This window comes from Salvia miltiorrhiza, chromosome 3 (assembly GCF_028751815.1).
Source record: "Salvia miltiorrhiza cultivar Shanhuang (shh) chromosome 3, IMPLAD_Smil_shh, whole genome shotgun sequence".
In the NCBI taxonomy this organism is placed as follows: domain Eukaryota; kingdom Viridiplantae; phylum Streptophyta; class Magnoliopsida; order Lamiales; family Lamiaceae; genus Salvia; species Salvia miltiorrhiza.
Window position 1 is genome coordinate 54,656,332 of NC_080389.1, and position 17,187 is coordinate 54,673,518.

General features: G+C 38.7%; 1 protein-coding gene and 1 long non-coding RNA gene across 2 annotated transcripts; one reads left to right on the forward strand and one right to left on the reverse strand.

Moving 5' to 3' along the window:
- Positions 1-3,878: 3,878 nt before the first annotated feature.
- Positions 3,879-6,498, forward strand: LOC131014478 (receptor-like serine/threonine-protein kinase At4g25390). The gene has a single exon (XM_057942472.1). The coding sequence runs from the start codon at positions 4,149-4,151 to the stop codon at positions 6,261-6,263; it is 2,115 nt and encodes a 704-aa protein (XP_057798455.1). The 5' UTR covers positions 3,879-4,148; the 3' UTR covers positions 6,264-6,498.
- Positions 6,499-10,874: 4,376 nt separating this feature from the next.
- On the reverse strand, positions 10,875-11,469 carry LOC131014480 (uncharacterized). Its single transcript, XR_009098225.1, has 2 exons — positions 11,385-11,469; positions 10,875-11,293 (listed from the first exon to the last, which is right to left on the reverse strand). It is a non-coding gene; the product is annotated as an uncharacterized LOC131014480 (long non-coding RNA).
- Positions 11,470-17,187: the final 5,718 nt, after the last annotated feature.

Consider the following 17,187-nt stretch of genomic DNA (forward strand, 5'->3'; position numbering starts at 1 on the left):
TCTCTTTAATCCTAATTAATATTCATGTTTTGGAACACTGATGCAGGGAAGAATAATGGGAACTGGTAAAACTTATTCATTTTTTTTTATCAGAAAAAGTAAGATATTAGAAAAAACATGGTACCAAAAGTACCACAATGATTACACACCAACAGAAGAAAGGGTGTCTCTCATCCAAGATGAAAAACAGTTCTCCTCGCACAAATATTTAAAAATTGTATTCCAACTCCACATCCTTGCTTTGATCTCCCTAATCATACAAAGTGGCTCCCAAGTCTTCCCATCAAATCTACTCTCGTTACGATTCTTCCATAAAATCTAAGTTGTACACATCCATAAGGCCTTCAGAAACTTCGAGCTTTTCTTGTTTCCCAGATTAGAAAAAGCTTTGAAGTGTTCAATAATACCTTGCGGTCTTGGAGCTTGAACGCCCAGCCAGCTTTGCACTCTGTTCATTTAAAGATCGAGTATATTAATAATTAATAATTGGGTTTGAACTTACAGTTTATTAATTAAGTTTTATAGGTTAATAACCTAGTTCTACACAAATTCTCCTGTCAGACCGAGTGTACATTAGGTTCAATAATTCAAAGTAATTATTGTTGTGATGAAAAGTAATAATCGACTTTAAAAAAGTAATATTTTGAAACATTACAATTTTTTTATATCAATAATTACTTTTTATTTTGCAATTTGACCAATTTGTTGTAATTTTTTGCTATTTTTTGTATTTTTTATTTCCGTAATGAAGGGATTTATTGAGTCGGTTAACACATTTAATTTATCCTTGGTTATTGTTTTGAATCGGAAAAGGAGACGTTGAAATTGAACCCTCTCCACCTTTAAATCTAATTTTACCTAAAGAAATTCTATTTCACGTATATTATTATTTTTTTTTATCAAGAAAATTTCCATTAATTTGGCACCAGAGATGCCATTCAGCAAAATACACACTCAAATGACTAGGTGAGCTAAATCATCAGTACACCAAGATGAAAGATTCAGCTCATTTCTAACATTTCTAACAATCTCACGTATATTTCTAACAATCTCAAATACACACGTATATTTGACATCGCTTAATTTGAATTGAATCAATAAAATCCAGACTATGTTAACCAATTTCATAAAAAAACAAGATACTATTGGTAATAGCCAGGTCTTTGAAATATAATTTCTACCATAAAAAAGTTGAAAATGAAGTATAGTACTGTTTGATGATGAAATTGACAATTTGACATAATGTATGATGAGAAAAGGAACAAGAAATAATGCTAAAATCCCTATTTCCGGAACTAGATTTTTGTAGGGTAATTAATCTCCATCTTCTTACCTACTCAGCAACTGAAAATAACAGCTTTTAAATATTAGTAGTCCACCCACTAAATATTTATTCTATCATAGAATAACCACTTACTCTTTTAAAAGGTCTCTCTGTCATATCTGGATGAATTTTATTATGCTATATAACAACAAAGATTTAATCATTAATTACACGGAAATTACAACGATTAAGGAAACCAACAAAGTAATACAACCTACTCCTGACCTATCTTTTTCTTTTTCTTTTAACCGTAGACCTTTTTGCATTGGATGCTATATTTTGTAACAAAAGTGCATTAGATCTTTTAGAACAAATTTAGGCGGGTGTAATATATATGTGATTTTGGGACAGTTAATATTGCACATAAAATTTTGGATTAATTACGAATTAAATCACCGTCTTAATTAGATCAATTTCTAATTATAAGATTACTTTCAAAATGTTGCAAATTTTATACTCTTTGTTTTTTTTGTAATTAGAATCATCCTCAGGTTTGACCACTCCTTCAAACTTTCAATTTCAAACAAATTCTTATTGTATGAGTCCTTAATTCAAGAAATTAAATGCTAGTTTTTTCATGAGCTTGAGACGAGGAATATTTTGGCATATGCGTCGATATTCAATTCTAACCACGATAAATTTCGTCAGAGCGATAATATATTTGAAGACGATGATCATTACTTGCTACTTCAACAAAAAATGTTGGAATTAAAAAGTACTCCCTCATAAAAACATGTCTAGTTTTTTTTTCGACTGTCCCATAAAAACATGCATAATCCATTTATAGTAATAATTCTCCCACTAAAATATCACAATCAATATAAGACAATTTCTCGACTCACATTACACTTTACAGAATTTCTTAAAATCCGTGTCGTTTCATATTATATATGCATGTTTTTATGGGATGATGAGAGTACTATTAGATATATATCAATGCATATATCAAAATAATCATCTCCTTGAGCCCGCTAAAGCTCAACCTTCGATCTCGACTCAAATGCTTGAATGATGAGAATTTATTTAAAATTAAAAATTGGTCGAATTGGTCGAATTTGGGGCGATTCTAACGGCAACAATCAAAAGATTGGATATATAAAAAATTTCAATTATTTGAAAATAAGGTTATAATTACAAAATTTAATCTAAGGTGGTGATTTAATTAACAAGTCATCCTAAAAAATTTCAATTGGTTAGCATGTATTATATGTATTTATATAAACGACTTTATACTCATTTTGTATTATTTATTTTCTCCTTTAATTTCTACAAATTTTATATCTTAATTCTTTAGCAACCACCTAATTAATAAAACCAATAACGAATAAATAATGATTCAATATACATTTTGACTTTTGAAGTCATTTTCTATCTATATTCATGAATTACACATTTCTTAATATACAATATCAAGCATCACATAGTTTACTTTACGATGTCTCAAAAAGTGTAGGCAATAGAGAACCCGGAAAATGTTATTTTTCAATCCATTGGTGGTGGTGGTTTTTTTCCCCCCTCATATAATATAGGTAGTAGCCTAGTGCCAATGAATATATATAACACCATAAATGAATATTCAATTTGACCATAAAATCTACGAAAGATTGAAGATGTTTCCTAAACTTATTTTAAAGAGTTTATAAGATGTCTCAAAAATGTATAAGATGTAAGTTTTTAAAATCATATAAATTGTCAAAGTGTTTGGATAATTGAGCTTATAAGCTAAAGAAAAAAATTTTATTTAGTGAAAGAAAATCGAAGAAAAATGAAATTAGAATGATATATTATAAAAATAAAAAATTATAGTTAAATTATTTTTGTAAAATGAGAGTTACTTATAAGATAATGAGAAAATAAGTTGGGATAGATAAACTTATCTTTTGGGGAGCGTATAAGCTCTTAGAGCTTGTTTTTACAACTCATAAGCTTTTTAGAAGCTTATTTTACCAAACACTTTGAAGAGGTTATACGATGTTTTAAAGAGTTTATTATAAGCTTAGCCAAACACCCATTTTTCTTGTGCTTCCATTTTTTTTTAATTATTATTATTATTTGAAAGTTAAAATCAACTAATATTAAAGGAGGAATATAAGGGATGCTCAAATCTCTACAAAAAAAAAACTAGGACATGAACGACGGGCCGGGATACAGCTAATCATCCTTTTTCTTGAGCTTCAGTTATCTTTTTTGTTGAAGAACATTTCTGAATTGGGTTAAATTCTCAATACTTTAGGTATTTTGTTTGGACGTGGATGATCATTTATTGAATTAATGAGCTGTTTCTTGGTGCGATAAACTTGGGTAACTGGATCTCTTCACGCGAAGAAAGAAAAGTTACATAGTGGCGTAGGGAGAATAAGAAGGAGAAGTCTAATTTAAAAATGACTTGCTATTAATCAAATAAATGCCATCATATTTTATTCAATAGATACAATGAAAAGTGTTGTAAAATATATTCATGTATACTTATATACGTCCCCACCAATGTGTCGTAAAAGTTGAATAGCCTAATTTTCATTTAAATATTTGTCCTCAGTGTCTATGATTATAAGAAAAAAATTAGTAAAAAAATTGATCATTATACATTAATGCATGACATTAGAGACAATACTTAGTGTTGAATAAATCCAACGGCCAGAAGCGTATGTACAAGTGTTGGAGCAAAAAGGGGGAAGGAAAAGCTTCACAGTGAAGCAGAAATATAGATACAATTAAGGTGTCTCTATCTGTATTCTCTCAATCAACTGCTCCATTTTTGCTGCCCTCATCACTCTGTTATGAGTTGTACTCATTAAACTCCCCCGACACCGCCAAAATTACCATCATGCCCTCCCGCCGCCTCCTCTCTCCTCCGGCGCCGGCCCACCACCCGACCAACCACATCCTGCCGCCCCTCGCCGGCGGATTGACGGCGGCTTTTTCGTGCCTCCTCCTCCTGGTCCTCTGCTTCCGCAGAATCAGCAAGAAACGCACCGCCCCTTCCGCCTCCGACACCGACTCCAAGAAACCCCCTCTGCGCCTCTCCTACTCCCTCCTCCGCCGCGCCACTTCCAATTTCTCCCCCTCCCTCCGCCTGGGCCAGGGCGGCTTCGGCTCCGTCTACCGCGCCGAGTTCAAGCCGGGCTACTACTTCGTTAAAGATTCGGGATTTACTCTATCCCATGGCGCTGTCAAGCTCATGGATTCGGGGTCTTTGCAAGGTGAGCGTGAGTTTCAGAATGAATTGCTTTTTTCTTCCAAGATCGACTGTAAATATGTTGTTTCCGTTGTGGGTTTCTCCTCGAGCCCCAAGAAACGTCGGATGCTTTTAGTTTATGAGCTTATGGAGAGCGGTAGCTTGCAAGATTGTCTTTTTCATAAGAAGAGCGAGGAGTTGAAAAATTGGGATAAGAGGTTTATGATTGCTCTTAATATAGCAAAGGGGTTAGAGTATCTCCACCATTATTGCGATCCGCCGATCATTCATGGCGATATTAAGCCCAGTAATATTCTGTTAGATGCTAGTTTTAATGCCAGGATTGGTGATTTTGGGTTAGCGAGGTTCAAGGCCGAGGATAATGTTATTGTGGAAGGTGAGGTGAAGAAGGAGGGCAATTTGGGGAATGGGCTGGATGATAATGGATCCATGGTGGAGGAGACGGAGAGTGTGATCACCACAAGTGGGTTCGAGGAAGGTAATAATCTGCATAATCTGGCTGGTGTTGATAGCACACCTGAAAGTGTGATTGTTAGAGTTGAGGCCTCGCCTGAGGCAGTTTCGGTGGTGGAGATGTCGCCGGAGATGGAAGCAGCTCCTGTGGTTTCTCCTAGGACAGTAGCTGCAATGGCTTCACCTTCTGATGGATTGGAAAAGACTAGTGTCTCCGAGGGGAACTTTGATAGGTTTAGCGCTGACAGCGGGTGTGAAAGGAGTGGGTGGAAGAAGAAGAAAAAGAAGAGCGTTTCAGGGAAAGATTGGTGGTGGAAGCAAGATACGGGAGCGGACGGGGAGTCGGGCAAGGTTAAGGATTATGTGATGGAGTGGATAGGGAATGAGATCAAGAAGGAGAGGCCGAAAAGTGACTGGATTGGGGCATCATCGAGTTCTAGGGTTGTGGGGAAGATGGAAAAGAAGAAGAAGAAACGAAGGCAGTTAGACTGGTGGGTCTCGTTGGATGATGAAAAGAATGTGAAGAAAGAAAGGAGAAGGCCTGCGAGGGAGTGGTGGAAGGAGGAGTACTGTGAAGAGTTGGAGAGGAAGAAAAAGAAGAAGAAGAAGAAACAAGCTCAAGGGTCCATGAGTGATGATTGTTATAACGAAAATTGGTGGCCGAGGGATGATGAGCTGTATGCTGATGGAAAGAAGAAAAGGAGCCGGAGCAGGAGTAGAAGCAGGGGTGGTAGTAGGGGAAGCATGGACTGGTGGTTGGATGGTATCAGCGGTGAGCTTTGGAAAGCGAGGAAGAATAGCTACGACTCTGTTAGTGGGGAGATACCCAAGAGTGGTGGTGTTAGTAGCACACCAAGTATGAGAGGAACTGTATGCTACATTGCACCAGAGTATGGCGGTGGTGCTGATGTATCTGAGAAGTGTGACGTCTATAGTTTTGGGGTTCTGTTATTAGTTCTGATCGCTGGACGTAGACCACTTCAGGTGACAGGGTCCCCAATGTCGGAGTTCCAGAGAGCCAATCTGCTGTCATGGGCACGGCATCTTGCTCGTGCTGGGAAGCTTCTTGATCTGGTTGATAAGAATATTCAGTCTTTTAATAAAGAGCAAGCCTTGCTATGCATCACAGTGGCGCTTCTGTGCCTGCAGAAATCACCTACCCGTCGGCCTTCAATGAAAGATGTAGTGGGGATGCTGACTGGAGACGTAGTGTCCCCTCAGCTACCGGTTGAATTTTCACCTTCCCCTCCTTCTCGCTACCCGTTTAAGTCTCACAAGAAGGTCCGGTGAGTGGCGGTTTCTCATAACAAGTTGTAGATTGTCTGATTTATGTAAAGAAAAGAAACTATCAAATTTAAGAATGCATCTCGAGCTCTGATTACATATACTTTGTGGTTGCTGCATTTCACATGTTGGGATAGTGTTTCAGTTGTAGTTATTTTGTGACTGGTAACTTCAATTTGACCTCTGTATTTGCAGTTCCAACAAATGCTAATAGATATTGGATACCATTTCAGTTTCTTAATTATCCTTCCTGTCTGTGTTTGGTTGTTTCGAAGCTCGAATATTCCAAAGCGTTATAACAACAATTTGAACCACTTTTGTTTTGATCTTAGAGTTTGCTGTTATTATACATGTCTAAATATCTGCACAGTTATGAATTGATGATACGTTTTTCAATTAGTTGCGTGGTATGTTGTTTGAGGGACGTTGCCACAACTTTTGAATGGTAAGTCATCAAAGTGGTCGGGGCAACTTAACTGAAATTGTTGAATTAAGAGAATGCCTATCTAAGAGAGTGTAGGTTGAAGTACGAGGTAAGGTTGAGGTTGTTGGTGACTGAAGCTCAAGATCACCACATTCTTGTCTTGTCACAAAACTTGCTTCTTGTTTCTAGGGTTTTTGTCAATCACTCTTACCTAAAAGCTATATTACCTCATCATCTATAATGCATTTTGAGTACTTGATTCATGGAGAAGTGAATACTGTTTACAAGTCTTGCACGATGTTGTGTCCAAATCGCGGAAAAAACATATCTTATTACCGGCGGAGTCCAACACTTATTTCGTCTTCACTGTTTTCTTAATAAATACAGATTTCTCTATGAAAAATAGGGAGCTGAATTTGAAGCTATTGACCTGCACCAAATAGTGGAGGATTTATTCAATAAAATAGCCTCATCACGCTCTTGGACTTTCTTTGTGATTGATAATTTTCTCGCCATACCTCCTTAAAAAATTATTGTTAATAATTATGATTATATCTTAATTCAAAAATTAAAAATAAATTAACAAGAAAAGTGTAATTTTGAATCACCCTGAATTTAATAAACGTTTAAAGATATTTTATCTCTGTCTTCAAGAGAATAATAGCAACATCTCTCCTCATGGCACTAGGCAAAGTAATTACATTATCTTTTCCAATTGCACTATACAAGTCTGACCATCACTTCTCAATAAATTTTTTATTACTTCTGTACCAGGAAACATTGCAAATGGAACAACTACGCTGATGTTTCGAGAAGTTAACTGTCGTCGAGGAGGAACCAAAAACATTAATCTCTTATTGAAACAATTACTCCCTCCGTCCCATTAAAGTTGGCAACATTTCTATTTTGGGTGTCCCACTAAAGTTGGCCACTTTCTAAAAATGGTAAAAGTTTACTTTAATTAAGTCAACAATTACTCACTAATTCGGTCAACAATTGTAGGCCACTTTCTAAAAATGTCATAATTACTTTAATTAAGTCAATAATTACTCACTAATTTGGTCAACAATTGTAGGCCACACTCTATTAAAACATATAACACTCAATTTCTTAATTTCCGTGCCGAAACAAATATTGCCAACTTTAGCGGGACGGAGGGAGTATAAGAATATATCGATTAAGTTATTAACTCCTTTGAATGAATGAAGAGAATATCGTTGGATCAACACACAATTTGAAGATAAAGCGACAAATCAATTTGAAATTATTGCGTCAAATTAATTATGGCTCATCGAATATAAAAAGGAAAAAGCCAAAAAAGTGTCGTGACAGAATAGGATTAAAGAGCACAATCAAACAGAGAACGTAAAGAAGACACAGATTTACGTGGTTCACTAATTTGGCTACATCCACGGACAGAGAGGAGAACATATTTTATTACGCGGCTAGGCTTACAGATTACAGATCTCAGCTATATTTATATAGTACTGAGATAAAATACCCAAATTGGGCCTAAAGCCCAAAACTGTATACCGTTGGGCCGGGACTGAAGCGGGAAATTCAAGACATATCAACAAATCTCCACCTTGACTTGAATCTTCCCTACAGCTGCATCATTACAATGCTAGATGAATAGACTCCTCCTTTCTGCCTCAGATTTATCCCTTCTTGGGCAACTAAAGCTTCTGCTGTTTAGCAAGTCCAAACAATGTTGAAACTTGCTATGTGGGACAGGCTTGGTGAACATATCAGCAGAACCTGTCACCGTGAAATCTCGCAGATAATATAAGGTACCACGTTTCAAGCTTGTCAGAACCACCTTTGAACCTTGACAGACATACATAGCTCCACCTTCACCTTTGAAACTGAAACCCTTGCTGTCAAGAAGACTCAATGATATCAGATTCTTCGTCATCTGTGGAACATGCCTGACTTAATTCAAGGTGCAGAATACCCCATCATGTGTCTGTATCGTGACTGAGCCAATTCCAACCACCTTGCAGACAGCACTATTGGCCATGGAAATATTGCCTCCATCTATCTACTCATAGGTCGAGAAGAACTCCCTGTTTGGACAAATATGGTATAATGCCCCAGAATCCACACATCATTACGATGTGACTGTGCAGCTGCAACCAAGGCCAGATCATCTTCAGAATTTGTATCAGTTTTTGCCACAGCTGCAGAACCACTGGCACCCCCTTTATGCTCCTGCTTCTTCTTCTTCTTAGGACAATCATTCTTCCAGTGCACTGGTTTTTTTACAGTAATTGCAGATATCTTCGGGTTTAGGACTTTTTGAACCTTTATGATTCGACTTCTTCTTTTCCTGCTTCCCAGATTTCTTTTGTCCCTTGCCCGTGACAGACAACCCTGATGCCTGATTTTCTGTGGCCTGTTGACGATCTTCTCTGTTGTGGAGGATAGATTGAACATCTTCCAGAGATAGAGTATCTTTCCCAGTAATAAACGATTCAACAAAATTCTCATACGACTCATGCAAAGATATTAATAGAATTAAAGCAGCATCCTCATCTTCTACTTTAACATTAATATTACGCAAATCCAGCAAAATTTTATTTAATTTGTCTAGATGATCCTGAAGGGGAGTACCTTCCTGCATGCGTAATCGGAATAGACGGTACTTCAGAAGCAACTTGTTGGTCAGAGACTTCGTCATGTAGAGACTCTCTAACTTCTTCCAGAGACCTTCGACAGTTTTCTGATCGGCAACCTCGATGATAACATCGTCAGACAGACAAAGCATGATAGCCGAGTAGGCTTTTTCTTCCCGAGTATTCCACTCTTCTTCATCATCTTTATTAGATTTCTTCTTTCCAAACAGCGGTGCCCATAAACCCTGTTGTTTCAGCAGAGATCGCATCTTGATGTGCCATAGGCCAAAACTATTTCTCCCGGTGAATTTGTCAACCTTTACGTTGAAAGCAGACATTCTTGATCGACTCCAGAAAATCCTAACAGTGCGGAAAAAATCCCCTGATTGAAAAGACCAGGCTCTGATACCAGTTTGTTGTGATGGAATAGAATTAAAGAGCACAGTAAAACAGATTACGTAAAGAAGACACAGATTTACGTGGTTCACCAATTTGGATACATCCACGGGCAGTGAGGAGAACCGATTTTATTATGCGGCTAGGGTTACAGATTACAGATCTCAACTATATATATATATATATATATATATAGGGGTGGGCTACCGTGAGAGCACATCGTAAAATAAGAAATAAGAGCAATTTTTAATGTATGAATTTTATTAGAACACGTATGATTTCGCTGTATAAAGGTATGAATTGTGAAAAATAAATTTTTGCTACCTTTGGGATTCGAACTCAGGACCATAAATCCATCCAACAGGATTATAAATCAACCGTAGATCTTGATGATCTAAGGGCTGAAAATGATTCTTATTTTATATTTTAAGAAATGCTCTTATTTTAGCCCTTCCCTATATATATATATATATATATATATATATATATATATATATATATAGTACTGAGATAAAATACCTAAATTGGGCTAAAGCCCAAAACTGCATACCGTTGGGCCGGGACTGAAGCGGGAAATTCAAGACATAAAAACAAAAAGATTGCCTGAAACGTCCATGGAGGAAAATAGATCCAAAAACCAAGGGCAAAAAGTTGAAAGCAACATGTCTTCTCGCTGGTGGCGCTGCCTCCACCTCCTGAACTTTGACAACTGCCTTCTAAATCTAGGTAAAGTTTGATATATATATATATATATTTTCCCTTCGCAGTTAGGGGCTATACAATTTTTCAGGAAATGGGGTTGCGTAAATTTTTTTGGAAATAGTTATTAAAAATTAAAATGGAATTATAGGGGTAAATATGTACATATGTTATTTTTTTTCAACGAGGGATTATAAATTTATAATGATAATTTTAGTGGATATATTTAAAATCACCCTTGATTGTATTGAATGCCCAATGAATCGTGGTTGGGATTATAATGATAATTTTAGTGGATATATTTAAAAGGGTAATTCTAATTATAGCCTCAATTTTACTCTTTGTAGCCTCTTATATTATAAAATATTAAAAATATTTATATAAAGTCTATTTTACCCCTTAGCCCCAATTCCTTTTTATCTTTTGACGTGAACTTAGTCCCCCATTCTTCAACGGATCAAAACCTATGCCTCCTTCTTCAACGGATCAAATCTGTTATTCAATTCATGGATTAGAGACATCATTATCCCTTATTTCATCAAAACACACATTACTCATCTCCCTCACCATCTTTGCGCTCCTCGTTTCTCTACTCCTTCACATCTCATCAAATCATTCAAGAAACCTCTCTCTCTCTCTCTCTCTCTCTCTCTCTCTCATCAACATAAATTGCAATTTAATAGTGTATGAATTTATAAACAAGACAATGAAATAGTGAATATTAGGCTAGGCGGTTACTCCATTTCTCTGTAACTCAAGCGCCTTTGAATTCCGATGTTATGGTCGGAGCCTATAGCTGTGCGTTTTTACCTTTGATATGCTCGACAACACCTCCAACGACGTAATCTTTCTTATTACCGTCACTTTCTTTGCTACAAAATATATATTGAAGGGCCTCATTACTGCACATAAACTCAAAAACTCCAATAAAAGTTGTCACAGAAAATTAAAAACATTAAAAAAATTAAGGCTGGCGAGAACAAACACACACACCTTCGACTTTGTAAATATGTTGACTCATTTTACTTTCGCATCCTCTGTAATGCAACAGACACTCTTAGGACCACCACCTGAGAAAACGATGACGACAAATTAATCAAAAGTGGGAATGTGCTTGTTCTTCTATGTTTATATTTCTGGAGGCTATATAAATATGTTATTTTAATTTGGGGCTAAGATCAAGCATTCTGATCCAAAATAAAAAAACACAAAAATCAAAGCCTTAGATCAATGCTTGCAATGCACGCTTCCCCACCGGAAGAGATAGTTGCGGCACATTATAAACAGTATATTTTAAGGTTGCTGATGCAACAGAATTCGTTTGGGTTTTGACAAATGGTTTCCTGATGGGGATGGTAATTTTAAGGTTGCTGATGTTTCGAATGAATGGAAAGGGGCGACCCTTGATGAGTTTTTGAATGAGGATTCTTGGACTTGGGATAGAGATAAGTTGGAACTGATTTTTGGAGAATGTTGGAGCAGTTGCGGCATTGGGGAGGAGCTGATGTACCAATTTGGCCGGCGGGAAGGTTCAACGTGTAGACTGTTAAGTCGGGATATCGGTTGGCTTGTTCCATTAAACAACGGGATGAGGCCTAGGGTCACTGTGGAAATGGGTTTGGAATCTGGATGATCTTCCCAAAGTTAAACTCTTGTTTAGCTGGGGCTGTTCCCACGGCGCAAGCTTTAATGAGGAGGTCGATTATGTGTAGGAGATGTGGCGATAAGGTGGAAACAATGGAGCACGCCCTTAGGGATGTCCTTCTGCTGGGAGGTTTGAACCCGATTTCCCATGGTGAGGAGTGTTGTATTGTTTCTTGGTTTGATAGCATTCGACGGATCCCACACAAAGAGGTTCAGCAGCTTTTTGCTACTATGGTTTGGAGTTTTTGGTATGCAATGTTGGAAATATGGTTTTATACCATTTCTGGAATTAATTATTTAATTAAATATTTGTTATTTAATTGAAATAATTAGTGGATGTTAATCTACGTCTCGAGTAGATGAACGTGGTATACTTGAAGTCTCAAAACCGATTTCCGGTGAGTGAGATATTGTATATCAAAGTTTGGATGTTGAGAAGGGAAATAACACTAGTGAAGTGTTATTGTCCCACATTGGAAAACAAGGGAAGAATACTCTTGTATAAGAATAGCAATGCTCGTGGAGCTAATAACTTGTGGGCTTGCTAGTGGACTTGGATGAAGGCCTTGGCCTCGCGCACACACACACACGCGCGCCGCCGCCAACGATCGATCGATCGATCGGACGGACGACGACGCCGCCGCCGGACGGGCGGGTCGGGTACGGGCCGCGGCCAAGGACTTGGATCTTGGCAAATGGTGCTTTGGGTGGTGTTTGGGTCCAAACTATATAATTTTTTGGACAAAATACTTTTGGGCTTTTTGGATTGTTAATTCTCGGCCCAATTGTATTTGTTTTTTCAGCCCAACAGAAGCCCATCCGTTTCAGCCCGCCCAAGCCTTGAGCTGTAGCAGTTTTCGAAACTGCTCAATCTTTTGAATTCTGGAATTGATGCAGAATGAATTCTGTAACTTCAGAATTCAAATTGTGTAACATCCCAGCAGTTTCTTATGTGGATTAATTCCCATAATGCAGACTTAATTTCCCCCTTGTTGAGATGCCTATAAATATAGGACTAGAAGCATGGCATGAGTACACACAAAATTATGCATTTTGCTCACATACTCTCACTGCATACTGCTCAGTCCTCGATTCCATTACGTTCGCCGGAGCTCGCCGGATTGTGGTGCTACATCCAACGAGACGTCGTCGTTTTACCTTTGGGGAAGATTCGCCAGCACCGTGAGCACTACCGGGGCGATAATCTTCTTGCGGGAAGAGTTTCATCTCGACTCGACGCTTTCCACGTTTGTTTTATTTCAATTGTAACTTCATTCCAGTTTCCTTGTTACTTCTAATTTCTTTATTTTCTTAGTTCAGTTCTCTAGCTCCGATTGTTTTAGTTTGAGTTGTAATAGTTCCCTCGATCGTGCACCCCGTTTGTAACAATCGCAAGAAGATTATCCGCTGCTGCCGCACGTTCGAGTTTGGATTTTTAATCTACCTTAAAACTTTCGAAACTTTAATCCTTTGCTTGGAGAAATGGCGTCCATCCCTGCTGCCGGCACCGCCACCAACGGCTCCACCGCCTCTGCCACCATTGGCTCAACCTCCTCCGCCATCATTGGCTCCACCGCCTCCGCTACTGTTGGTTCCACCTCGTCCACCTTCTTCGGTTCATCCTTTGGCTCAACGGGTGGTTCCACTTCCACCATGGCTCCGTTGCAAACGTCGAGGACGTTGGGTCTTGCCGAGAAACCCTCCATTTTCTCGGGCAAGAACTTCAAGTATTGGCAAGAAAAGATGCTGTTCTACCTCATAACCGTGGGGTTTGCCGGTTTCTTGACGGAGGATGCGCCTCCAACCCCGAGTGAAGGAGAGACGAGCTTCGAGGTTCGTGCCGGGTATGCGAATTGGTGCCAAGGCGACTACTTGTGCCGCAACACCGTTCTCATGTCCTTGGACGAGCGGCTCTACAACGTCTTCAAGGTCCATAAGACCGCGAAAGAGGTGTGGGAGGCACTTGATCTCAAGTATCAAGTGGACAAGACGAATACTACAAAGTATGTCGTCGCCAAGTGGTTGGACTACAAGATGGTCGACTCCCGCTCCGTGATGGACCAAGTGGAAGAGTTCCAAACTCTTTCACACGAAGTTCAAGCTGAAGGAATGCCCTTGGCGGATGCGCTACTTGTAGCGATCATCATCGAGAAGTTGCCACCAAGTTGGAGGAGCTTTCAAAATCTTTTGAAGCATGAGCGCTCGGAGATGTCCGTGGCGAACTTGGTGTCAAAGCTTCAAATGGAGGATCACGTGAGGAGTCGTGATCAAAAGAGCAGAGCGCCGATGGATGCAAAGGCCAATCTCACCGAGAAAGGCGGACCTTCCAACAAGCGTGGTCGCCCTAACCCCAACAACAAGGGCAAAGGGAAGCAAGGTGGAGGACAACCATCAAAGTTTGATGGTGTGTGTTTCAATTGTGACAAGCATGGTCACATGGCTAAGGATTGCCGCAAGCCAAAGCGGAAGAAGGCGAAGAACAACGTCAACAACGTCGAGAAGGACTTTGACGATTGGAACCAAGACGACTTTGCTGCAATGATTTCCGAGGTGAATCATGTTGATAGCCCAAATGCTTGGTTCGTGGATACCGGCGCTACCGTCCACATTTGCATCAATCGTGAGTTGTTCCACAACTACAAAGAAGTGGAAAACAAGACGATCATGGAGGCTAGCGAGCGGACTTCACAAGTCCTTGGCATGGGAGATGTGGTTCTTCAACTCACTTCAGGCGTGGAGATCACCTTGAAGGACGTGCTGCATGTTCCCACCGTCCGAAAGAATTTGATTTCGGGCATTAAGCTCACTAAGAAAGATTTTGAATTGTTTTTCAAAGCTGATTATGTTGTAATTCGCAAGTGGGGAAAGTTCCTTGGGAAAGGCTATGCCCCCGAAGGGCTTTTCAAACTTGGCGTGAGAGCTTGTAAGCCTGCCAAGGCAACTATCAATAAGAAAGAATCTACTTCTTCTGCTTACTTGATTGAGTGTTCCGATTTATGGCATTGTAGACTTGGACATGTTAATCTAAATGCTATAAAAAGATTAGTAAAAATGAATTTATTAAAAGTTGATGAATTTAACTCACAAGAAAAATGTGAAGTTTGTGTTGAAGCCAAAATGGCTAAGTTACCGTTTAAATCGGTTGAAATGAGCACTAAACCATTATAATTAATTCACACCGATGTTTGTGATTTAAAGTTTGTGCAAACTAGAGGTGGTAAGAAGTACTTTATCACTTTTATAGACGATTGCACAAGATATTGTTATCTTTACTTATTAAAAAGTAAGGATGAGGCGATTGAAGCTTTTAAGAACTTCAAAAATGAAGCCGAGAATCAACTTGGATGTCGAATTAAGATGGTTCGAAGTGATAGAGGGGGAGAATATGTAGCTCCGTTTGCTGAATTATGCAATGAAAGTGGTATAATCCATCAAACGACGGCTCCTTATTCACCGCAATCTAATGGCGTTGCTGAACGCAATAATCGAACTCTTAAGGAGATGATGAATGCCTTGTTGATTAGTTCAGGATTACCCCAAAACATGTGGGGGGAAGCTGTCTTAACGGCTAACTATATCTTGAACAAAATTCCACTCAAAGGGAAAGATGTAACTCCCTATGAGCTATGGAAAGGAAGGAAACCTTCGTATAAATACCTCAAAGTGTGGGGGTGTTTAGCTAAGGTAGAAGTGCCTTTACCAAAGCAAGTTACAATTGGACCTAAAACGGTGGATTGTATCTTCATTGGTTATGCACTTAATAGCAGTGCCTATCGTTTCATAGTGCACAAATCGGAGATACCCGATATACATGTTGGGACAACGATAGAATCAAGGAATGCTATATTTTTTGAAAATATCTATCCCAATAAGGATAAGGGTATGTCTAACTCAAACAATGGAGTTGAGTGTGAAGCTACAAGTTCTAAACCTTTAGACGTAGCTAGCAGTTCTACACAAGTAGATGATGCCACGAGTTCTAATCCTATACCACCTAATAGGAAAAGACCAAGGTCTAAACCTGTGGATGTAGAACCAAGACGTGGGGAACGAGTTAGAAAGGCTAAGGTCTATGGACCGGATTATGTTGTCTTAATGTTAGACGGCGAACCGGTGACGATCAAAGAAGCTTTGTCTGGCTCTGATGCAGCTCTATGGAAAGAAGCCATAGATATTGAAATTGATTCCATTATGCAGAATCATACTTGGGTGTTAGTAGATCTACCACCTGGTTGCAAAGCTTTAGGATGCAAATGGATCCTAAAGAAGAAGTACAAATCTGATGGTACTATAGATAAGTACAAAGCCCGACTTGTCGTTCAAGGTTTCAGGCAGAAAGAAGGGTATGATTTCTTTGATACCTATTCGCCTGTGACTAGGTTGACATCTATTAGGATGCTTCTCGCTATTGCTGCTTTGCACAATCTCGAGATTCACCAAATGGATGTGAAAACTGCATTCTTATACGGCGAATTGGAAGATGAAATATATATGAAGCAACCTGAAGGGTTTGTAGTACCTGGGCAAGAGCACAAAGTATGCAAACTCCAACGGTCTTTATATGGATTGAAGCAAGCACCGCTTCAATGGCATTTGAAATTTGACGGCGTAATGTTGTCAAATGGATTTAAAATCAATGAGTGTGACAAGTGCGTCTACATTAAGAATTCTAATAACGGCTATGTTATTGTTTGTCTTTATGTAGATGACATGCTCATCATGGGGAGTAATTCCCGAGTGATTCAAGAAACAAAAAATATGCTAAGTAAAAACTTTAGCATGAAAGATATGGGCTTAGCTGATGTAATTCTTGGAATTAAAATTCTAAGAAAGCCTGATGGTATTGCTATAACACAATCTCACTATGTTGAGAAAGTGTTAAAGAAGCTCAATGCTTTTGACAAGCCAATAGCTAAGACTCCATGGGAACCTAGTGTACATTTGAATGTACATAAGGGAGAACCTGTTGATGCGATAGAATATGCTAAGATTATTGGGAGCTTGATGTATCTAACAAACTGCACTCGTCCCGATATAGCATGCTCGGTCAACAAGTTGAGCAGCTTTACAGCCAATCCTAGTAATGAACATTGGAAAGCTCTTGAAAGGGTCTTGAGATATTTGAAATATACTCAGAACTATGCAATTCATT